This window comes from Zeus faber (assembly GCF_960531495.2).
Source record: "Zeus faber genome assembly, chromosome: 2".
Classification (NCBI taxonomy): domain Eukaryota; kingdom Metazoa; phylum Chordata; class Actinopteri; order Zeiformes; family Zeidae; genus Zeus; species Zeus faber.
Window position 1 is genome coordinate 20,250,390 of NC_137189.1, and position 25,428 is coordinate 20,275,817.

A 25,428-nucleotide genomic window follows, 5' to 3' on the forward strand; every position below is an offset into this window, starting at 1 on the left:
TCCTCCCGATCAGCGCCGCCAGTGGGTGCGGTGGTCGCGGCGGGGATGGAGCGCGGAGCGTCGGCTGTCCTCATTGAACGCGAGCACGAAGGGGCGGAGAGCGAGTGCGATCGATAACGCTGGTATTTTGCATAGGCGCACAACAACTGAACGTGACCTTTTTGAAAATCAGGGGAGAAGAAATATTGTTCATTTTGTTGTTGGTCATTATCTGTCGTCATACGGTTTAATGTGTTTTATCTTATCAAACTGTATGTCTAATATATGTATCTTTTTTTTTTTTTTTTTTTACAAATCAACACATTTGTTTTTGACCATTGTATTTATAATAATGATTTAACTCATATTTTATCTATATTTATTTTAGTTGTAATGGTTGTTTGTATGTATGTTGTTTATAGTTTATTTCGTTAAAATCATGATGTCCTTCGCATTGTCGTCGGTGGACTACAAGTAAGAAAACTACGGGTACCCTCGGCACATTTGTCCCGTCGGACCTGCCGTACCGTGTGCGTCACCTTGACGAGCAGTGCGACCCCCTTTTTTTGAGGATTCGTCTCTTCGCGAGTAACGCGGTAAAAACAGATCCATCCAACCGTCAAACTCGTCGTTAGTTCGAGCCAGTCGGCGTAGCTTGCGCGCGCGAGGCTCCCAACTCGCGGCTCTCGTTCGCGGCCCGGCCCCAGGCGTCGCCGCCGCCGGCTGAGGCGAGGTTCGAGTCCCGGCTCAGCGGGCCTCTCCGTGCGAGGTTCGAGTCCCGGCTCAGCGGGCGAGGCGGCCGAGTCACCCGGGAGATCGAATCGCCCGCGAGCCTTGGCGTCGCTACGTGCGGCGTTGGGAAAAAAAAAAAAAAAAAAAAGTCTCCGCCCACTTCAACGCCACCAGGAAGTGAGTTCCAACCTGGGAGCAGCTGTCCAAGTACACGACGCGGCGGCGGCGCTTGCAGAGCTCCATCTCCACCAGTAGCATGGAGCCGGTGTCCGTGACTCTGCGCTGCTTTGGCGAACGCCATTCCTCGGAGTTGCTGTCGGACGACGGAGTGGAAACGGTCACCTCGTCCGAGCAGGTGATCGCGGACGCGGACGCGGACACGCTGACGTTAGCTAGCGCGTGGCCGCGTGGATGGTGTGGATTTGACGGCTTTCGGCGCGACGCGCACCCCCCCCCCCCCCCCCAGGGGGTCCCCGCGTCGGATCCCCCCCGCGATCAGCTGCCCCGCGGTTCAACAGACCGGCCGTACGCGCAGTGTGGGACTGGGGCTGGCTCTGAAAGGAGTTTGCCTCCCTAATAATCCCCAGTATGAGTTGTGTTCGTAACATTAACGGGATTACTTTGATTCAGTGTGACAGGCTCTAGGCGGACAGTAGACGGGGGATCGTTCCAGGAGCGGGTGCACGTTGTGTAGGTGACCGGAGCTTAGTGGGAAAGGTGTGAAGGAATAAACTTAAGGCAGTGATTTTCCGCCTAACGGATTTTCCGCTTAAAATTTCCAAAAATCGATACGATTTTGTCTCTTGGACCCCGATCTGAGAAGATGAAGGTTTTAAGGCAGAGTTCCACCTGTCTATACTATAGTTACAGACATATCAGAATCCGTTTATTGGGCCAAGTACATTTTGATACACGAGAAACTTGTTCACAGACGTAAAGCATAAAAAATGCAGAAAAAAACAAATTCAAAAATGTTGGGGGGAAAATAAATATGTATATGATGTAAAAAAAATCTGTGTGCCTTATGCGGCACATACATATCAATTACATAAAAGGCTATAAAAGGGGCTAAGTAGCAGTCAAGATGAAAGTGTTGACTGGGTATAAATATAGTTGAACAGTATATTTCTGTACATGATGACTTATATCATTCATTGTATAGGCACTGATGGATTGGTTACTCGATATTACAGTGTTATTACATTATAATTCAATTTATTGCAGTTATTGCATGCACATCTTCTAGTGTGGTTGCGTGTGTGACAGTGAAACTATGATCAAAACAGTCGTTATTATACATTTCCTAATGGTGCAAACATCCTGTAAGTGAAATAACAAAGAACTTTAAATTTAATCATTTTGCCAAGGACCCCCTGGAACCTCTTGAAGGACTCCTGGGGGGGGGGGGATTTGACTTGCGTTCAGCAGATGTGAAATGTTGAACAAGTGAAAATGCCTGCCTTGCCGGTGACCCTTGTTGAGATTTGTCGAAAATATCACTCAATCTGTCTTCTGTTTTCCTGTCAACCCTGACCAGAAAAAAGTTGAACACAACGTCGAAGAAGTCATCAGTGTTTACAAGCAGATACACAGCCTACCGCAGTAAGTAACCATTCCTCTAAATCGATCAAATTAACAGCCTCTCAGATCCTATTTCTGACAACAAGCAAGTCATAACACCAATCTAATATTAACACGTTAAGGATTGTGTTTTTTCTTTTCATATAGCTGGGATGGGATGTCAAGATGGTAGAAATTTTACACCAATACCAGTGCAATTCCATGATTTTTTTTTCCAATTGGATAGAGCTTCTACAGACATTACACATAATACAATGTAGTAATGCATGTTGCCTGGAAGTATTTATCAGTAAAGTGCAACGCTATGTTTTTAAGAGATACTTGACTGAATGGCAGGGAAGCTACCCTGCTACCTTCTATTATAAGCTCAAACAAGAAGCCAAGGTAATGTGACACTTGAAGTGGAACCTGGAACTGGTGCTTTCCTTTTCGAAGAGTCTTATATTTGGAGGAGCTGTCGTTGCATGCAGCTGTGGTGTGCTAGCTGAACAGCAGTTTGCCATCTTCGAGTGTTTTGCTTCTACTACTGAGGCTTTAAAAAAGCCTTGACTGAACCTCTCGGTATAGATTGATCGCTTCTCTTGAAATCGCTCCTCCATGGTGTTACTCCATCTCAGACATTTAATGTGAGTCTTGCCATCCGTCCCTTAAAATAAAGAATTGTTCTTGTTGGAGAAACATAAAATGATGTGTTTCTTAGTTTATCAATAGTTTTAGGGATGTTTTTCATTATAAAAAAAACAAAACAAAACAGCCTAATCATGAACAATACGCAGTGGTCGAGGCATCAATTTTCCAAGGACCAGCGTCTTTGAGAGCGTATCCTCCCTCCTATTGGCTGTCGCCCGTCGCTGCTCATTTGCATAGAGTTAAAACCTGCTCAACTTTTCTCGTCGCCGGTCATCGCTCTGTCCCCTGCAGCCCGATGAAGCCGAGCCCAGTTTGAAATGCATTGCAGCCTGTCGCTTTGCTGTGCCCCGTCGCCCCGTTGTGTGACCCTTGGATCAGGAGTTACCCAAAGACTCTCCTGAGAGGGTTGACTCATCTGTTGGCATGACAACAGCTTTGAGCTATGTGTTAGCGGGAATGTGCAGGGGAAAAATACATTTATAGATAGATGGATATACAAATGTCGCCCATCAAAGTAAATATAAAACCAAAATTTCAGCTTGGGCCTGCTCACAGATCCCAATTTCTGTGAATCGCCATGGAGAAATGCAAAAATTGCAGCACTACCGGTAGCTCAAATATAAACTGAACAGTCCTTTCCATCAATTTTCCCATGATGCCTGATTCCTGGCTGCCGTGTCAAACAGTGTCAGCTGTCTGTGACTCACACCCACACAAACAGTGTGTCAGGAGTTGACAGATGCAGGTGTAAAGTAGTAAGGTGCCTTGCTGTCTGGTGTGCATGCAAAAACGTGCGTACACCTACACACGAAAACAAGAAGAGAATGACATGAAGAGACATTCGAATAAATGGCAAAAAAAGATCTTGTCACCTGACGGCCTGGATTGCCTGTAAATAAATCACACACACACACACACACACACCAATCTTGTGATTTGTCTCCGCAGGCCAACACTGTTACGGGAGCAGCACTACCAGTATCTCAAGAAGGGCTTACGTCAGCTCTCGGATGCTTACGAGGTACACTAGCGCAAGTGTTGATGAGATATCGCACATACAGCGTGGTCGTCAGTGAAAGAAAACCTTGAGTTGCATTACCCACATTTCCCAGGGGTTGCAGCTGTACTTTCCCTTTCCAGATGCTTCCACTTAACCGACAAATGGTTAAAGGAAACGGACGGCTGCTGTGTTAATAACGCTTGGGGTGGGGGGATGGGTTTCATCTGTAATGTAATAACAAAAACGGAAATATATGATCAACTGATGTACGATAAAACAAACCAATGTGATATTTGCTCTGGAAGAACTGAACTGCATCAAATCCTACTCGGTAATGAGAACTGATCAGGAGAATAGCGGGAAGCAAATGGTGCAGTGAGTGACTCAGACATGTCCACTTTATCCTCTGGCCTCTTCTCTCTCTGTGTGTGTGTGTGTGTGTGTGTGTGTGTGTGTGTGTGTGTGTGTGTGTGTGTGTATAGTGTTTGGATGCTAGCAGACCATGGCTTTGCTACTGGATTCTACACAGTCTGGAGTTGCTAGAGGAACCGATTCCTGCTGCTGTGGCTTCAGAGTGAGTCTCACACACACACACCTTCGTATTAAGGTGAGGTCTGAGCGGATACACCTGGTAAGTGAGGGTCCATATTTCTGGAGCACTGCTAAACAAAAAAAAATTTAAATTCGGAGACCAGTCCTCAAGTATCGTAACACACACACACCTAGCGTGCTGATGATGGGTCATGAGGTATGAATGTCTGTGCACCACTGACTAGCTTACAACGTTACAAGCAGAGCAGCGGGGCACATTAACACTAGAACAGCAGCGTTCCTGATTAATTTCAGTGATCAGTGGTGCTGCCCTACGTCTCACATTCTGTAGTTCAGACTGAAGGGTCATCAGCCTCCATCACCAGACACGCAGAGTGAAAGTGAAATATTTATTATTTGGAAGTAAAGAGTATTTACACCAAAAATATCAATTTTTAACTAAATTAAGTCCCATAGCAATGGGAATACGTGTGTGACGTGGCATGGGCTGCACATTTGTTGTTTATGTTTGAAATAAGAAGTAGTTCAACTCGAGAGAGGGAACATAAGGGGAGATAAAGTGGAAGGTAAGATGAGGCCAGTCTTCAAGTGATTCTCAACCTTTTTCATATCAAGGACCTTGAATTGGAAATGCATTATGGATCCCATTTGATAAGCCCCAATCTGAGAAGATTTTGATTGTTAAATATGATTTAGTCCGAACATCCATCCCTGTCTATGCTGTAGTCAGGGAGATAACAATGTTTAGTAGTGACTGTTTTGATCATAATTTTACGAACGGTGGTAATGTCTTTTTCATTAAATACGGTGACGTTGAACTATTAATCATTTTTCTGGGGACCCTCTCGACCCTCTTGAAAGGGCCCCTGGGAGACGTAGTAGTGAAGTAGTTTTGTTCGGAGACTTGGGAACCGTGGATACACGGTCACTGACGTGGCTCTCCAAGACGGAGCTTGGCAGTCTCTTTTAGTTATGTATTACATTTTGCATTTTCATTTCAAGTAGGAAACTAATGAAAATATATAGAGGTACTCCTCACTTAACGACCTACCTGCTTAACGACCGTTCCGACCAGCTCTCTGACAAGTGGGTATTGTACACTGTGTACAATACCGCGGCGTGCTCGCTGCGTGGGCGGTGTCTCAGTGTCAAGCATCACATTGCGCATCAGCCTTTATATGCTATACATTATATACACTATATACACTATTTATACACTCTATATATATATATATATATATATATATATATATATATATATATATACACACACACACACACACACACACACACACACACACACACACACACACACACACACACACACACACACACACACGCCGCGTTCCAAATTATTATGCAAATTGGATTGAAGTGTCATCAACATTTACGTTTTTGTTTTTCAGTTAAACTCATGGATGGTATTGTGTCTCAGGGCTCTTTGGATCACTGAAATCAATCTCAGACACCTGTGATAATTAGTTTGCCAGGTGAGCCCAATTAAAGGAAAACTACTTAAGAAGGACGTTCCACATTATTAAGAGGCCACAGGTTTCAAGCAATATGGGAAAGAAAAAGGATCTCTCTGCTGCCGAAAAGCTTAAGCTCAAATAGTCAATGCCTTGGACAAGGTATGAAAACATTCGATATTTCACGAAAGCTTAAGTGTGATCCCCGTACTGTGAAGAGATTTGTGGCTGATTCAGAGCACAGACGAGTTAGTGCAGATAAAGGCATAATGAGGAAGGTTTCTGCCAGACAAATTCATCGGATTAAGAGAGCAACTGCTAAAGTGCCATTACAAAGCAACAAACAGGTATTTGAAGCTGCTGGTGCCTCTGGAATCCCACGAACCTCAAGGTGTAGGATCCTCCAGAGGCTTGCAATTGTGCATAAACCTTCTATTGGGCCACCCCTAACCAATGCTCACAGGCAGAAACGGTTGCAGAGGGCCCAGAAATACATGAAGACTCATTTTCAAACAGTCTTGTTTACTGATGAGTGCCGTGCAACCCTGGATGGTCCAGATGGATGGAGTAGTGGATGGTTGGTGGATGGCCACCATGTCCCAACAAGGCTGCGACATCAACAAGGAGGTGGCAGAGTCATGTTTTGAGCTGGAATCATGGGGAGAGAGCTAGTAGGCCCCTTTAGGGTCCCTGAAGGTGTGGAAAATGACCTCGGCAAAGTATATGGAGTTTCTGACTCACCACTTTCTTCCATGGTACAAAAAGAAGAACCGTGCCTTCCGTAGCAAAATCATCTTCATGCATGACAATGCACCATTACATTACATTTAGCAGACGCTTTTATCCAAAGCGACTTACAATTATTCAAACACCGACGGACGCAGCCATCAGGAGCTAAGTGTCTTGCTCAAGGACACTACAGCATGCTAGCAGCAACCTTTAGATTACTAGACGACCAGCTCTACCTTCTGAGCTACCATCCCCATCTCATGCTGCAAAGAAGAAGAGAAGAAGAACAATCTTTATTTGTCACACAGCACACCACACTATAACGCATGCACGCACACACACACACACAAACATGCACATGCTTTGGATGGTGGCCGGTGAAATGAGGCCTCTGCATTTAACCCATCCTGGCTTGTCCTTCCTCCGGGGGCACAGCCAGGAGCAGTGGGCAGCATTCGTGGACGCGTCCGGGGACCTGGTGATGAGTGTCCATCGCTGGTCAGACGATGATGTGTGCATGTTTTTGGTGGGGGTCCTTACTGAATACCTCTGTGTCATTGGCTGCTATGGGCATAAAAGGAGAGAAACTCATGGTGTGGCCCCATCCTCCCCTGACCTCAACCCTATTGAGAACCTTTGGAGCATCCTCACGCAAAAGATCTATGAGGGTGGGAGGCAGTTTGCATCAAAACAGCAGCTCTGGGAGGCTATTCTGACATCCTGCAAAGAAATTCAAGCAGAAACTCTTCAAAAACTCACAAGTTCAATGGATGCAAGATTTGTGAAGGTGATATCAAAGAAGGGGTCCTATGTTAACATGTAACTTGGCCTGTTAAGATGTTTTTGATTGAAATAGCTTTTGATTTCAGTAAATATGACCTCCTAACGCTGCAAATTCAACAAATGACCATTGTCAGTTCTTTACAACCTATAAAATGTTTTGAAACTCTGTTGAGCATAATAATTTGGAACAGTGCATTTTGAGTTTTTTATTTTTGAAAAAAATACTGTTATCATTGGGAGGTTAGTTCAATAACATTCAAATTACAGTATACTCTAACGGTTGATGACGTAAATTATACTGACTGTCATTTGCATCGACTATTCAGGAAAATCAGAGAAATATAATTTGGAGTGTGTGTGTGTGTGTGTGTGTGTGTGTGTGTGTGTGTGTGTGTGTGTGTGTGTGTGTGTGTGTGTGTGTGTGTGTGTGTGTGTGTGTGTGTGTGTGTGTGTGTGTGTGTGTGTGTGTGTGTGCGCGCGCACACTATATATACTATATACACTATACATCTGATCTTATCACGGTTCTCAGTCTCGTTCCCGCAGTCTGTCAGTTTTCACTATACTAGCGTTTACAATGGCCACACCCCCTTACCGTGAAATAACACGGGTCCTTGCTTATCGACCAATTCGCTTAAAGACCTGGTTGTAGGCACGGAACTCAGTCGTTAAGTGAGGAGTACCTGTAAATATAAAATAAAAACACAGAGGAGAAGCAACATGGCGCGACACCTACCACGCAATCTGTCGGAAACAAAAACTCCCTCCAATTCTTAGTTATATTTGCCTTATTCAAGTTCCATACAAATAGAAAAACAAGGAAACTAAATAAATCAAAATCTCTGTTCAGCCTGAAACCGGCACTTCATCTCAACATGCCATTCAAAACTTCAACTGATTATCAGATTATATTATAGAGCTAGATGACCAGCAATACATCTTTCAGAGGCTTTTAGCCCTTTCTGCAGGTAGTTTGACTAAAAACATCAGCAAATGTCAATTATCAATTTTTGAATGTGCTGTTCAAATTCTAACAACACGGGCATTTGCAGGGCGCATATGCATGAAAAGTCATAGCAGGATTAAAACAGGGCTCAATTAGTCATTAAAACATTACAATTCCAAAAGTAAAGATACACGAGCAGAAGCTGTGGAAGTGTTGATTACCAACAAAGACATACCGGTACCTACAAACAGCCTAACGATCTAATGCAAATGTGACAGCAAAAAGCATAAACTTTGACATTTTATGGATAGGCTCGCTTTTTTTCAACACACGCCTGATCAACACAAGACAGCATCATTCCACGGGGAAAGTTTTGGATATTTCCTAACCAGAAATCGTGGGTCGATAAATCTGTCCGCCGTGCTCTAAATGCTCGCACGGCCGTTTATGACGACGGCCTTGTATCCGGTAATATGGACAATTACAAAGCGGTGTTGTACAATCTGCTGAGGGCCGTGAAGGACACGAAACGGACGTACAGGGACAGAGTGGAGCGACAGATGGAGCAACGGAACACCAAACGCTTGTGGCAGGGGTTGCAGACTATTACGAACTACAACAGCAGCTCCTCCCCAGCCACGAGTGTGGACACCGCCCTAGCCAACGGACTGAACTCCTTTTTTGCGCGGCTAGCTCGCCAGCTAATTGGAGTTACACCGCTGGGGATGAGTGCGTACTCTGTGTCTGAGAATGACGTCAGGAGGGCTCTGATGCGGCTGAACACCAGGAAAAATGCGGGCCCAGATGGCAAATCTGGGCGAGTACTGAAGACCTGTGCTAACCAGCTAACTAGGATATTCAACGTCTCCCTGGCCGAGTCGGTGGTCCCGTCCTGCTTCATGAGGTCCACCGGAATTCCTGTCCCGAAGATCGCCTCTCCTGCCTGCCTGAATGACTGTCCAGTGGCCCTCACCTCGGTGGTTATGAAATGCTTCGAGAGGCTGATTAAGGATTACATCTGCTCCACCCTCCCCACACCTTGGACCCGCTGCGGTTCGCATACCGGCCAAACAGATCCACAGACGACACGGTCTCCCAGGTACTGCACACCACGCTCATGCACCTTGATGGCCAGAAGGGGGCCTATGTGAGATTGCTGTTTATCGACTATAGTTCAGATTTCAATACTATAGTCCCCACCAGACTGGCTGTCAAGCTGTGGGAGCTAAGACTGAGCACACTCCGTGTGCCTGGATCCTGGACTTCCTCTCGGCCCCAGGTGGTTAGGGTGGGGAAGCACATGTCCAGCTCCCTCACCCTGAACACAGGATCCCCCCCAGGGCTGCGTCCTCAGCCCCCTACTGTACTCCCTGTACACACATGACTGTGTGGCCAGGTCCAGCTCCAACACCATCATCAAGTTTGCTGACGATACCGATGTGGTCGGTCTGTTGAATGATGACAATGAGAAGGCCTACCGCAAGGAGGTGGTTGACCTGTCACTCTGGTGCCAGGACAACAGCCTCCTCCTGAACGTCAGCAAAACTAAGGAGCTGATTGTGGACGCGCAGTTGGTGACCAATGGGACTTCTGTCGACAGGGTGAGCAGCTTCAAGTACCTGGAAGTCCACATCATGGTGGATTGAACATGGACTACACACACACCAACTCAGGCAGCCGAAGAAATTCAGGTCCTTGTGAGGATCCTCAAGTCCTTCTACTGTGGAGCAGTGGAGAGCATCCTGACAGGCAACACTGCCTGGTTTGGGAACTGTACTGCTCAGGACAGGCGGACCCTGCAGAGGGTGTCCTCAGGGGTCCTCACTGAGTCACTCACATAGGCCCCTCTGCCATACTCTCCTGTATGTAGCATGCTATACTACATACTGTATCACTGTTCTGGGTTACTGCATACTGCACTGTATTGCTGTTCTGTTCCAAGTTACTGTATTGCTGTGTTATACTGTTTTATACTGTACTGTATATCTTTATACTCACTTTATTCACATGCACTTCACTGCACATGTCTGTATATAGAAATAGCCTATCCCATATACATAACTCTATTTCCTTTACTTCTATTTCGTACCCCCACTCTGTATTACCTTTTTGAGTCTTATTTTATTGTTATTTTAAATTTTTATTTATATTATTCTATTGACTAACTGCATTACGTTTTAGGAATCAGTTAGTTTCAGTTAGTTAGCTCGGTAGGAATTAGGTTAGCTATTATGTTCGGTTTAGAACCTATTGTTCATAATCTCCGGTTGCGTTGCAAAGACATTTCACTGCATATGCGCTACTCACAAAAAGTTAGGGATATTCGGCTTTCGGGTGAAATTTCAGGATGAAGCTAAAATGCACTATAACCTTTACAGGTGAACTTAATTTGACCTTCTCTAAACTTCTGAATGCACATGTCCAACTGTTCAATGTTTCAGTACTTTTTGCACAACTTGCTGTTCTCTAACAAGGAGCTGAACGGCAAAATTCACAACAGGTGTTTGATCCATAATCGACCAATACATTTTCTCGTTCAATTAGAATTGGTATTTAAACAGTCCTCTTCATCATGCTGTTCACATTTTGACATCATGAGACCAAGACGACACCTAACAATTGATCAACAGTACCTCGCCATTGCGAGGCTTCAAACAGGATGTTCTCAGGGGGAAGTGGCCACTGAGTTTAGAGTGTCACAGAGTGTCATCAGCAGGTTGCAACAGAGATACAGAGAGACTGGAAGAGTCACAGAAAGGCATAGAAGTGGACGTCCTTTGGCCACATCCCACACTGATGAGCGCTTCATTGTGAACAGTGCCCTGCGGAACCAGATGATGAATGCCACTCAACTCCAGGCACATTTAAGGGAGGTGAGAGGTCAGGTACCCTTGGAGGTCGTCTAGCACGCAGACCATGCTGACGTTAATGGTTTCGAATGGTCTGACGTGACACTTACCCAAGTGTCACGTCAGACCATTCGAAACCATTAACATCAGCGTGGTCTGCGTGCTAGACGACCTGCAAGGGTACCTGACCACACCACCAGGCACAGGCATCATCGTCTTGCATGGGCCAGGGAGCATTTACGCTGGACGAGGGACCACTGGGCCTCAGTGCTGTTCTCTGATGAAAGTCGATTCACGTTGAGCAGAAATGATGTCCGCCAACGATGTTGGAGACGTCAAGGAGGGCGCTATGCATCAGCCACTGTTGTCACCAGACGAGCCTTTGGTGGTGGTGGTGTTACAGTGTGGGCAGGTGTGTCTAGTCAATACAGAACTGCCCTACACTTTGTGAATGGTACAGTGACAAGCCCATACTACCTGAATAACATCATTAATCCAGTCATTGTGCCCCTGCATGAACAACACAGGCCTCATTTCATCTTCATGGACGACAATGCTCCAGCTCATCGAGGTAACATCATTAGGGAACGGCTGCTGGAGACTGGGGAACCTCAAATGGAGTGGCCTGCACTTTCTCCAGACCTGAATCCCATAGAAAACCTATGGGATCAGCTGAGTCGCCGTGTAGAGGCTCGTAACTCTGTGCCCCAGAACCTCAATGACCTGAGGGCCGCTCTTCAAGAAGAGTGGGGGGGCCAGGCCTCAGCAGATAATAAGTCGACTTGTGAACAGCATGAGACGTCGTTGTCAAGCTGTAATTGATGCTCAAGGGCACATGACGTTATTGAGACATTGACATTTTTTGTTGTGGTATACTCCACCACTGTTGTTGGCTTTTGTTTCGGTAAATTGTTTGAGATGAGGAAATCAACTTTCATGATATAATATCACTGTAGCGTCAACTTTTTACATTTTCCATAAATTTCACCCGAAAGCCAAATATCCCTCACTTTTTGTGAGTAGTGTATGTATGAACGTATGTATATGTATGTGACAAATAAACCTCTTGAATCCTTGATTACAACATGACTTGCCTTCATTTCTATCTTCATTCATATCTACTGTATGTTAAATGGAAAAAAATGTAATGGGTCCTTTATTTTGATCTAGCCACAGCAACCAGCACGAAAGTAACCAAAGAACATTTTACAGTTAAACATGAACCTCTAAATATGCACAATAGACAGTTTTATCAACCAAGGTAATATTAAACCCTGCCAAGTTGCTGCCAGCGAAATCTGTCACCTGATTAAATATCTGCTGCTCGAAAGTAATGAACCCAGAGCCCCAGAGCGTGTCCAGGCAGCGTCGCTCGACGTGCTGGGTTACCGACGAACTGGCAACCTCTCCTGGCTCCTCCGAACCATAATTCCCCAAGGTGCGCCAAGCCGCCGGCTGGCATGGACCGGTGCCAGCCTAACAACACAAACACACACACACACACACACACACACACACACTAAATTCATTTTAATAAAAATAAATTAACAAGTTCCCTGAAATGGTTTCCGTTGATTGATTGGAACTGTTAGAGACAAAAGTCTGTTTTTTAGTCGTCGTCCGCCCCCCTTGTGACGCAGGGCTCACCGCGGACACTGGCAAGTGTTGCACACCGGCAGAAGGGCGTTCTTAACACACAAAATCTCACACACACACACACACACACAAAGCTGTGGTTCAGATGGCGCTGGCTCTCCCACCTGGTGCCACGTCAGACATGGAGAACCGGCTCTCAGCGAGCTTCTGGCTCCACGGTCGCACACATGGAAAAGTACACGTGATCTGGATAGGAAATGAAGGGATGCGCTTACGTACGCCTGCCTCACATCTCAGGAAGCAAGTCCACGAGAGGGACTACTTGAGCGGATAGCTATCATTTTGCAAAATGATAGGGACGTTTTTGCTATGACTAGAATGTGAATTTACAGCGTTTCCATCAGTTGAGAAAAATTACCCGTCTATCTGAATGTATATATTCCAACATTCAATTCAAAGGCTTAATTGACATGACCATGAAATAAGTCATATTTCCAAGTATTTAATGCCAATAAATGGCTCTTCTTAATCAGGTGTATGTGTATCATTACACTATTATAGACTTGTACTATAATAGGCATTAAATTAGCAAGAAAGACAATTTAATCCTTCATTGTAATTATTTGTAAACTAATACTTCTTGATCCTAACAGAATCGAAAGTTTCAAAAATAACATACTTGCCTCTTACTGTAATCTCTTACTCTCACAGCTGTCTAGCACAGCATTCACTTATAGCGTTCTACAGTTGACCACTTTATATTATTATAATAATAATAAAAGCTTTATTTATGCAGCACCTTTAAAAACACAGTTGACAAAGTGCTTTGACAGATGAAATAAAAACAGTGCTCAGATCATGTATTTAAAAGGCAAAGGAACATTAATAAACAGTAATTAAATTAATTCATTAAATTGATAGAGACAAAACTAAATACAATATGATATGGAATAGAAATGAAAATAAATAAGTAAATAAAATAGATAAAGAAAGGGGGCCACATCACATAAAAGCAGATATATAAAAATGGGTTTTGAGAAGTGATTAAAAAGAAGTCACTGACTCTGCAGCCATATCTCCTCGGGCAGGTCGTTCCAAAGCCGTGGGGCCCTGACAGAAAAGGCACGAAACCTTTAGTTTTAAGTCTAGACTTTGGAACAGCCAGAAGGGCCCCACCTGAGGATCTAAGGCTGCGTACTGACTTCAATGGGGTCAAGATATCTGTTATGAAGCTTGGAGTCAGACCCAGACGTGCCTTAAAAGTGATCAGTAAAATCTTAAAATCGACTCTCAACCGAACAATGGAGAGAAGCCAGGAATGGGGTGATGTGATGTTGTTTTTTGGAACCGGTAAGAGGCCGGGGTATATGATAATTGAGGTTTGAACAGACTCACAATTCTTCTCTTTTTCCTTAAGGATCCCACCAAACAATTTCATCATGTCCGTCGTCCGTCCATCCGTGCTCGTCTCTAATTCAAGTTCTTCTCGTCCCGTCTCCTTCCCCCAGCGTGTGCCAGTTCCTGGCCCGTTGCCAGAGTCCTTCGGGGGGGTTTGCGGGCGGTCCGGGCCAGCATGCCCACCTAGCACCCACCTATGCCGCCGTCAACGCCCTCTGTATCATCGGCACGGAGGAAGCCTACAACATCATACACAGGTATGACCTTTCCATTCCCCTCCATTACCAGTCCACAGTGGAATTTGGTGCAGTTTACACCGTGATTATGCTTCTTTATAGTCTCTCTAATCAAATAGTGATTATTAGTAGTAAGTATTTTGAGAACGGCTTATTGTGAGATTTTAATATTTTTTTAATTGACGATCCGTTAGGTAAATAAAATAGCGCCTTTTTTAATATTGCAAATCTACTTAATTTACGCAGCCACACATGGTACATTGACATGAAGACAAACTAAAAACCACTGTGAGGGTGTCGTAGAAATGTCTCATGATAATACAATATTTTACCATAATATATTGTTATTTCTTGTGGCCTCAGCAGCAATACACATGCATTTTAGTGCTATTTTAATTCCATTATGTTTGGTAAAACCCAGACGTTGCTAAAGCTGTCGTCTTGGCATTTGCGTCTTTGTGTTACCTAGAAGTGTCAACATGAGGTTCTGGGACCCCCGGGGGTCCTTCAAGAGGTTCCAAAGGGTTATTTCACATCAGACTGTTTTGATCATAATTCTACTGTTATCTCCCTGACTATAGCATAGACAGATATGGACATTTGGACTAAATCATATTTAACAATAAAAATCTTCCCAGATTGGGGTCCCACAGACAAAATCTTATCAACTGGAGTCTGTGGCCTAATGGGTTTTTAATACAGGGCTGTTGATATGGAAAAAGTTGGCCTCATCTTACCGTCTCATTTATCTTACCTCTCTCGACTTAAACATCTTCTGTTCCACCTCCACACCTTTTACCCTTCCTCCCATCTCTCCTAATCCTGTGCACCACTTTATCCATCCTTCCTCCCTCCCCAGGGAGAAGCTCTTAGACTTCCTGCGGTCGGTGAAGCAGCCCGACGGCTCCTTCGTGATGCACGTGGGCGGGGAGGTGGACGTCAGGTGACAATTCGACTCGCGGTTCTCCACTTCCTCATCCTGCTTTAGATGCAGAGCGATGACAAAAAGATAAGGAGCGTTCTTTATCTTTTTGTTGTTGTATCTTGCTTTTCACTTTGAGCCCTTTTCCCTCATACTCTTTTTTTTTTTTCCTTTTGTCTTTTCTGTTGTTTGTACTTGGTGTTAAACGCTATCACCAGCATCAGTGGCTTTGAATAGGAATCACATTGTTGGAATCCCCACATCTTTATGGGAACCTGTGTTAGGGTGCACTACATTCCTCCATTTATCACATTTTTTTTAAACATTATTTGAGGCGTTCAGCTTTCACAACGTACTAGTCCTTTCTCAGATACCAGGAGGTGTGGCATAGTGGGAGCAGAAATGAGGTCAAGATGTACTGCGAGTACCTACAGCTAACTGGGTGTTCCTTTAAGATTTTTTTTTTGTCAACCGGAAACATAAAAAATGTAAAAGCAAAATTTGAAAAGCAAATGTTTCACGATTCTTCTTCTTCTTCTTCTTCAGGAGTGCGTATTGCGCGGCGTCTGTAGCATCGCTCACAAATATCCTGACGTCCAAGCTGTTCGAGGACACCCCGAGCTGGATCCTCAGGTGCGGCCCGCCAGACTCAGCTGCCGCGGTTCACCATCTGGTCCTAGTCCCTCGCTCCTCGTTTCTCAGCCAACAGCAACCTCGGCCCAAACCTCCCTCCGCCTCCCTTGTTCTTAATTATTATTTTTTTTTTTATATATAAACCACGATCAGAGCGTGTATTTATCAAAAGGAGTTTGATAAATACAGTAAATACGAGTAGTTTCCTAGTTTTTCTTAAACTAGGAAACTACTTGTTGTCCTAACCTGTTAGGAGTTCCCAGCAGATGGCGTTCAGGCACAGAGAATCACATACCTTCCCAGAGGATTGATTTCATTTATTAAACTGTTCCATCCATTAGGCTAGGGATTGAATCATTTCTGTGACCGATCTTGTACAGGAAGTGATTAAACCATTAAACCACCACCAACAGTTCTTGTAACTTTACTCTTTTGGCTAATATGCAACTTTGCAATAGCTACTTTGATTCACTCAACATGAAGAAATGCTCAAAAAAGAGGAACGCATTTATGCAAATCATAGATGGCATACATATAAGGATCATGATCCCATCAGTGACAAGGGTGCATATGCTAAAAAAAAAAAAAAAGTGTCCTTAATACTTCCCGCTCCTAGGCAGTAACTAATTTACTTCCGGTGCAATTCCCAGGAAGGATTCTAAGGTGTTTACTAAATGTTTGCTTTTGTTTTCAATGTGCCTGCAGGTGTCAGAACTGGGAGGGTGGTCTCGGGGGCGTGCCAGGCCTGGAGGCGCACGGCGGCTACACCTTCTGCGGCACGGCAGCCCTGGTCATCCTGGGCAAGGAGAATACGCTGGATCTCAAAGCCTTGCTGGTGAGCCCGCCCTCCGCTTCAAATGAACACACGATATTTGGGTCACTCCAGCAAACAGCCACGAAACACTGCACTGGTCCCGAATACAGAGCGTGTTTCTGCTCTGCTCGGCTTTAAACATCCTAAAGATGTGCCATCAATATCAGCTATCAGAAAAGAAACCTGTCCCTCTCCTAGGTGGCTCCCTGCTGCACTGGGGCCAAGCAATAACCTTCCCCCGGCACTGATCAAAATCACAATGCAACACTACAGTGGACGGTAGACTTTCCTCAAAGGGAAGGACTGCTGGTGCCAGATAAACGGCAATTTTTGGTGGACGTGTTGAACAAGCACACGCTTGCGAGAGTCGGCGTGTGGACGTTTGATTTCTTCGCTTCCCCCTCCCACCCCCAGGCATATACGTTCTTTTTCACATCTCATTCTATTAAACCACTTCCAGGGTCAAACTAATCAGGGATGGTGTTTAAAGAAATATCTAGCTGACTTCCCCCCCAACCCACTCAACACAGAGCTAATGAGACAGGTCAAACCAGCCGGACCTCTTGAAGGCGTCTCCCGTGGACACATGGATCTCTCATCTCTTCCCCGTTCGGTTCCCCAAGTGTCATGGAGTTGAATTTGGAGCCTACTTGGAATTTAATTGAAACAGGTTAAAAGCAGGAGTGTCACAAAGCCTTTCATTCAATCATATTATTAGGACTTTTTAGAGTTTTTTTCAGTCATAACAACAATGAATATTTCAGTTATTCCCGTTTAACGACGTTCATGTGTAACGTCGATGAGGCAGCTAGGAAAACCACTGGAGGGCAGAAGGTACAAATAAAAGTTATAAAAAAAACTAAAAAAACAACCCAAGCGCACGTTCTAGATCGGCAGTTTCCTGCAAAATTGCTTGTTTCAGCGCGCTCCCCCAGAGGTTGCTCGGTGTCGTAAAATGAGCGTTGGGTCGGGTTTTACCCGACTTTGACTCAGCTCCGTGACTCACCATGAGCAGATCGGAACATTTTCAGGCATCTTAATTGTACTATTTGGTGATCGGCCACTGCGACCTTCAGGATGAGTGTCTCTCTCCCACAATTCACCAGACGTCCTCTCGCAATGGAGGGCGTCCTATTTTTTGCTAGAATCTCTCATATTAGGATCATTGGGCAGTCTTTTGAAAGTAATCTCCATAACAATACATTATCCTGTGCTTAGTATTGCATTTTGTATATTTTTATATATCCGGCTATTTTCTGTTTTCTTTTTTACATTTTGGCTATTTGTATACGTTTCAAATTTTATTTTTATTATCCCTTTCATTCAGACTAAGCTTTTTTTATTGCTCATATTTTTGTAAGGAAATGCATCAACCCTCACCAGAACAAATTCCTAGTACATGTAAATATACCTGGCAAATAAAACTATTCAAGATTTCAGATTCAAGAGGTTTATTTGTCACATACATGTACATATGTTCATACATATATGCAGTGAAATGTCTACAACTCACCCAGAGATTATGCACAATAGTTACTAAACCAAACATAATAGCTAACCTAATTTCTACCTAGCTAACTAACTGAAACAAACTGATTCCTAAAACGTAATGCAGTTAGTCAATAGAATAATATAAATACAATGAAAATAAAATCAGTCAAAAGGGTAATACAGAGTGGGGGTACAAAATAGAAGTAAAGGGTATAGAGTTATGTATATGGGATAGGCTATTTGTATATACAGACATGTGCAGTAAAGTGCATGTGAATAAAGTGTGTATGGAAATATACAGTACAGTATACAACAGTACGACACAGCAATACAGTAACACCGAACAGAACAGTAATACAGTGCAGTATGCAGTAACCCAGAACAGTACTACAGTATGTAGTATAGCATGCGACCTCCAGTACAGTAAGGCAGTGGGGCCTGTGTGAGTGACTCAGTGCTTTTTGTTAGGACCCCTGGTGAGGTCAGCATTGACAGTTCTTATGGCTCGCGGGAAGAAACTCCGTCTCAGTCTCTCTGTTCTCGCTGTGTGACTGCGGAGGCGCTTGCCTGACCGCAGCAGCTGGAACAGTCCGTTGTTGGGCTGATGAGGATCCTTCATGATCCTGCGTGCTCTGCTACTACACCTCCTGGTGTATAAGTCCTGCAGGGAGGGGAGTGTAGTTCCAGTGGTACGTTCAGCTGAACGCACCACCCTCTGCAGGGTCCGCCTGTCTTGAGCAGTACAGTTCCCAAACCAGGCAGTGATGTTGACTGTCAGGATGCTCTCCACTGCTCCACAGGAGAAGGACTTGAGGATCCTCACCGAGAAGCTGAATCTGCATTCTACATAAATCTAAAAATCTCAATGATATCTTTAGGTTTATGTAGAATAGCTCTGTACCTCCAGATATTTGAAACGTCACACACACACACACACACACACATACACACACACACACAAATCAGACAGACAGGATTCCAACTGTTGTTAAAACCCAATTTCATAACTAACCAGTCAATGCTGCCACAGCTGGACAGGATCTATTCAGCACATGGCGACCGAATCGCAAGTTCCTCTCCTCGTTTTTTTGTGTTATACATGTGTTATACCTGAGCCCTGCCTCTGGTTCAGTTTGACCTGTTTCCAGTGCTTCCTGTCCTGCTCGCCGTGACATTTCAGCCTCGGTGTGGAGTTCTGCTCACGCTTTGTCCCGCCTCCCCCCGCAGCGCTGGGTGGTCAGCAGGCAGATGCGCTTTGAGGGCGGCTTCCAGGGCCGCTGCAACAAGCTGGTGGACGGCTGCTACTCCTTCTGGCAGGCGGGGCTCCTCCCACTCCTCCACCGCGCCTTTTTCAAAGAAGGTACGAGTCCACGTTCCCCACAGGGTCGTACATTTTAAGCTCGTTAAGTCGCTCTTTTCTATCAATAGCACAAGGACTGACTACGCTGTTAAATATCAGAAACAACAGTTTGATTTTTCTTATTTATTATTCCCTATTTAAGGAGGAACTATGTGACATATAGAAGCGGTTTCACGGACACAGATTAGTCCTAATCTTAAACTAAATCACACTTTTAATCCAGACTAACTGAAATGGCCTTTCTCAGTCATGGTTTAAAATAGTCTGAGACTTGCCCAGGTTTAAAACATCCGATTTCCAGAAGGAAGATTAGAGCTAATCTATGTCTAAGTGAAGGCTTCAATTAAACCCGGCCAGAGGCAGGTTCATTTTTGGATTAATGGGCGTGGTCTCCAGGTCGACCAGAAAGCCACGTCTCAGAAAGGACTTTTTAAATTCTGTATAAATTGAAGTATGATTGTTTTAGTCCTGATTTAGATTAAACCCTGTCGGCAAAGTTTGTGCACCATCCCATGATGTTAACCTTTCATTGAGTTACAGCCTTAAATATGGAGTCAGTTTTTCCCACATGATTTCAGCGTAGTATTCTGAAAACTGTGTATTGCGGTACTCACCGCTCCTAATTAGAACTGTAAATGGGCTAAATAATAACAAAACGTCTCAACCACATATGGGGCCAATGCCCCCACCTGTGTCTAATTAGAGGGCTGCTATTTAGCTAACATCACATCAGCTGTTTTTTAAGCCTCTTCTGCTGCATAATGCATACACAGCCACAGATCAGCCACAACATTAAAACCACCACTAATAACCGCTAATGTTATGTAGCTCCCCCCATGCCGCCAAAACTACCCTACCTAACAAGACCTGTGAGGGTGTCCTGTGGTATGTGCCACCAAGACGTTAGCAGCAGATCCTTTAAGTCCATGAAGTTGCCAGGTGGGGCCTCCATGGATGGGGCCTGTTGTTCCAGCACCTCCCACAGATGTGCTGGAACAACAGAAGAAGAAGAAAACGTGATTCATCAGACCAGGCCACCTTCTTCCATTGCTCCATGGTCCAGTTCTGATGCTCACATGCTCATTGTAGGCGCTTTCAGCGGTGGACAGGGGTCAGCATGGACACTCTGACCGGTGTACAGCTACACAGACCCATACGCAGCAAGCTGCGATGCACTGTGTGTACTGACACCTTTCTATCATAGCAGCATTAACTCTTTCAACAATTTGTTCTACAGTAGCTCTTCTGTGGGATCGGACCAGACGGGCTAGACTTCACTCCCCACACGCATCAGTGAGCCATTGGGCGCTCATGACCATGTCGCCTGTTCGGTTGTCCTTCCTTGGACCACTTTTGGTAGGTACTAACCTCTGCATACCAGGAACACCCCACAAGACCTGCAGTTTTGGAGATGCTCTGACCCAGTCGTCTAGCCATCACAATTTGGTCCTTGTCAAAGTGGCTCAGATCCTTACGCTTTCCCATTTTTCCTGCTTCCAACACATCAACTTCAAGAACTGACTGTTCACTTGCTGCCTGATACTATATCCCCCTTGACAGGTGGCATTGGAACAAGATGAGCAATGTTATTCATTTCACCTGTCAGTGGTTTTAATGTTGTGGCTGATCAGTGAATTCTCAAGAGCAAAGTGTGAAGATAGTTATAACAAGATACGTGAGGTGCTAGTTATCATTTAGAAAATTGTCCAGATCATTTTAAATTTCATTTGGCATCAATGAAGGAGTCCTTCCAAAGTGAATGGCCGACATGGAGCAGCCAAAAGCAATATTTGGTAAAAAAAAAAAAACAAAAAAAAAACATAAAATTGTACCAGTATCCAGTGAGCTCCTACTCTACATTCCCAAAATGTAGGAAAAGCCGCCTCCCCACAGCACTGAACCTGGAAACGAGAGCAGCATAATGACACAAAGCACAGCACCAAATGGATGAAGTATATGAATAATACACGCGATTCACCTCTGGGCCTTCTCAGGAACCTCTCGCAGATCAACATTAACAGTCAGCACACTATTTTGACCGTCAACCGAGGCGTCCGAAAACAGTCAAGAGCTACTTTTGGAACAGCATATTGTGGAATAGCGTACTGGAACGACTCTTCATTTATATTCCCGGGCTGTTAATGAAGAGGTGAATATTTCAAAAGTCGGGAGGATTTATAGGAACCGCACGGCGTCATGAGCGTGTATGTATCCGTGTTTCAGGGGCGTCCGAGCTGAGCCTGCAGAGGTGGATGTTTGAGCAGCAGGCCCTGCAGGAGTACATCCTCCTCTGCTGCCAGAACCCCGCCGGAGGCCTCCTGGACAAACCCGGAAAGTCTGTACCGCGCCATCTGGACCACACAGAATAATAATAATAATAATAATCAATAACACCACATACTGTACCTTTTTTTTTAATAACACAACGATCCAAACTAGACATTCGCACAGTAGTCCTTGGATTGCTGGTCTAATAATGTGTGTTAGTCTTTGTGAGTCGATTGTTTAACAACAAATGGATGAATGATTTGTCATTTTTATGTCTGTGTGATACCGTTTAGTTCACCCGCCCGAATAACTGTCCTTTTTTTCCTGAAAGTGATTTCAGTGCATACGGCCATTAGTTACTGTGTAAAATAATATTGCAGGGGATAAAGTACGTCCAATAAAGTCAAATGCTACCCATTAAAAACATTTATTTAGGAACTGTAGGGTTATTGACGCTTCGAACGGCACTTTTTGAAATGGTCAAATTCGAACATCGACACATTTCGTTTTTATGAATTTACCCTTTCATTTCGGAGCGGCGACAACAAGTTTATAAATTATGGACTCGAATCTTGTTTTTGTTTTAAAATATGAAACTGTCGCTTTTTGTTGTCTTAGTCCCACCAAAGAAAAAATTAAACCAATTAAATGTATTATTTCTACAGACTAGATATATTGTGTACGATTTTAATTCCCCACAAGTCTGCAACTAGCTTTAAAAGAAAAGGTAAGGACTGTTTTGCAGTGCATCCTGCAAGAGAATTAAAGTTCCAGGTATATTTTGCTAATTGCGAATATCCTTGTTGCCTTTTATGGAACGCCATTTGAGTCAATATTAAATAAATAAATATGCCGATAAAATAAATCTTGAAATAAATAAATGAGGCAATAAGTAAACAAACAAATGTAAATATATAAATGAGTAAATATAGTTCAATAAATAATAAGTAGTCCCAAACCTGGGTCCCCGGGTGTCCGTTCCCCAGCGGCGAGAATCGAGGGCTCGCTTCTGCCTCTCTGGTGTTACTCTCTACACTCCTGCAGCGCTAACGTTTGAACACAAACTCCGTACCTCAGTCGACTTGGTGTTCGGGCCGCCGCCGGAGCCGTGGGGGGAAGCCCGGCCTGGGCTACCTCCACAACCTCCGTGAAAGGCTGCGGGAGGTGCGCGGGTTGACCGTGCAAACCTTAATGGACACCGGGTCCCGACAGAAGCTGGCCTACAACGCCTGCTGCTGGGGAACAGACTTTGCACCCGGGACCCAGGTGGGGGTCTGCTGGGCCCTCCACCGTGACCGGCTCTCTCCCTACCGGCCCCCGGCTCCAACCAAGGAGGTATCGGGAGCCGAGGACCGGCCCTGAATCTGTGAGATAACTATGCCCCATCCATTTGCATATAAGGAATGGAAATGTGGCATTATGAAATAAGTGCCCTAAAAAAAGAAATGTGGACTTGTGAAATAAAAGTTCCCTGAATTGAATAGAAGTACTATTTTGAAAATTATCCTTTTTAAAATAAAAAATATTTATTATTATTGAACTATATTTACTCATTGGCTCATATATTTATTTCGGGATTTTTTTCATAGGCACAATTATTTATTAATTAATTTAATATGGACTCAAATGGCGTTCCATAGCCGTTATGGACTAGTGAGAATCATGAATAGGGTATTTTAATTTTTCGTCTTTTGAGCTTTCGTTTTTTTTGTGTGCCCTCTTCATTTGTAGCATGCGTACGTGAATGTTTGTCTTTCCAGTCCAGAGGTCCAAACGTCCTTGTGGGCCACCGTACTTTCACCCCCAGCACAACCAAAAAGATTTTCTGCCGGAAATTGATGTTCGCTGCATTCAAAAGTGGATGTGGAAAACACTTATTCACTTCGTCGACCTCGACCCGCCTGTGTTTTCACCGGTTCTCACCAAAGCCTGTGTCTCTCTCCCGGCCTGCAGGTCCAGAGATTTCTACCACACCTGCTACTGCCTGAGCGGCCTCTCCGTAGCGCAGCACTTCGGCAACGTGGACCTGCACCACGAGCTCATCCTTGGCAAGGATGAGAACAGACTGGTGAGGAAATAGAACTCCTATTCTTAGTACAGAAACTGAGCAGGTCTCCCTGCTTTTGCTTCCCAGTTGTGGGAGCGAGGCAGGTTTAGCTTCTCTGATTTCCCTCCATGTCTCTGAGGCGTCGATAATACCGGTGTTTGGTCAGAGGCAGGTTTCAAAGTGTGCCTGCAGGATGAGCCACATCTATCAGGTGTATTCAAGCGTTTCATTGACATGAATAATGAGCTTGTTGGAGTTTGACCCAGTCGTAGTGGGCAAAGAAATCCAGTATCACTTGCCTATTCTCACACAGTAGAGATGCGTTGAAAGTTCTGGATCCTTTAAATAAAAGGATGCAAGAAAACAAAAGGAATGTAGTGACGTAAGCCTTGATACTAGATACTAAGTAACCCAATTGTTTTACAGAATATTTTCTTGAGCTTCATTTTGTGGTTTATGATAACGATATGATCTACAACTTCTGAAATATTTAAGGGGGAATTATTTAACACTGTTCTGGTCTGATATAGTTTTGTGTGAAATCTGAATTCAGAAGCATACTGCTTGCTGAACTGTGTGTTTGAAATCTCTCTAGGATTGTTATATTGAAGTTCCTCCATGTGCAATGCCTTGCTTACATTAGATCTGTCCTGCGCACGTTTCAGGCCCCCACCCATCCTGTTTACAACATTTGTCCAGAGAAGGTGGCCCAAGCCCTGCAGCACTTCCACAAGCTGCCTGTCCCGGCCAACAGCCAGAGCCAAGCCTCCTCTTCCACCGACGAACCATCGGCCACTGCAGCCTCCACCGACAACCAGTCGTAGGTTGTTCTTCGGTGCTGTCGGCGTGTGTCATGGGCCTCAGAAGAAGTGGACAACTGTTCTGGACAGATTTTGCACTCTCAAACACAAGAAGGTGGGGTTGTGTCAGTGTGTGGGGAGGGCGGGACGAATAAAGGTGAGGGGTTTTGTGAGTTGTTGAGGTCATTGTCTGAAGCAAAAGTGAATCGATGTCACTCTTTCTGGAACAAAACGCTTTTGAAAATGGGTGATAGATTCACCCAGCTGAATTAGAAAAACAAAGACTTAATTTGAAGTAAAAAGTATCAGTCAGTGTTAAGCCAGAGGGTGTTCAAGGTTCAGCTTCGGTCTCCAGCCGGACCAGCACCTCCACCACGAGGTCAACTGGCATGGAGGATGTGAGACTTTGCCTCGGGGCAGTCTTGCGTGCCTTGTGAGCAGCGTGAACACGGAATGGAAATGTGCTAGTCTACATGCTGCAGGCTGTTAATAAATTGAGTCTCACTTTCAGTTTGAGATGTTTGGTGAACTGAAAACAAATAAACCTGGTGCAGCTAGTTGCAAAAAGTTCAACCAAAAGTGTGTACTATATAACACAGACAAACCCTCCAAA

The 25,428-nt window shown here is 44.5% G+C and overlaps 1 protein-coding gene across 1 annotated transcript; it reads left to right on the forward strand.

The window, feature by feature from the left end:
- The first annotated feature begins 876 nt into the window (after positions 1-876).
- fntb (farnesyltransferase, CAAX box, subunit beta) lies at positions 877-24,988 on the forward strand. Its single transcript, XM_080020499.1, has 12 exons — positions 877-1,066; positions 2,249-2,313; positions 3,871-3,943; positions 4,405-4,496; positions 14,355-14,501; positions 15,340-15,423; positions 15,949-16,035; positions 16,741-16,870; positions 19,568-19,700; positions 21,924-22,035; positions 23,922-24,036; positions 24,681-24,988. Exons 1-12 carry the CDS (start codon positions 968-970, stop codon positions 24,837-24,839), a joined length of 1,296 nt encoding a protein of 431 aa, XP_079876625.1. The 5' UTR covers positions 877-967; the 3' UTR covers positions 24,840-24,988.
- The last annotated feature ends 440 nt before the right edge of the window (positions 24,989-25,428 follow it).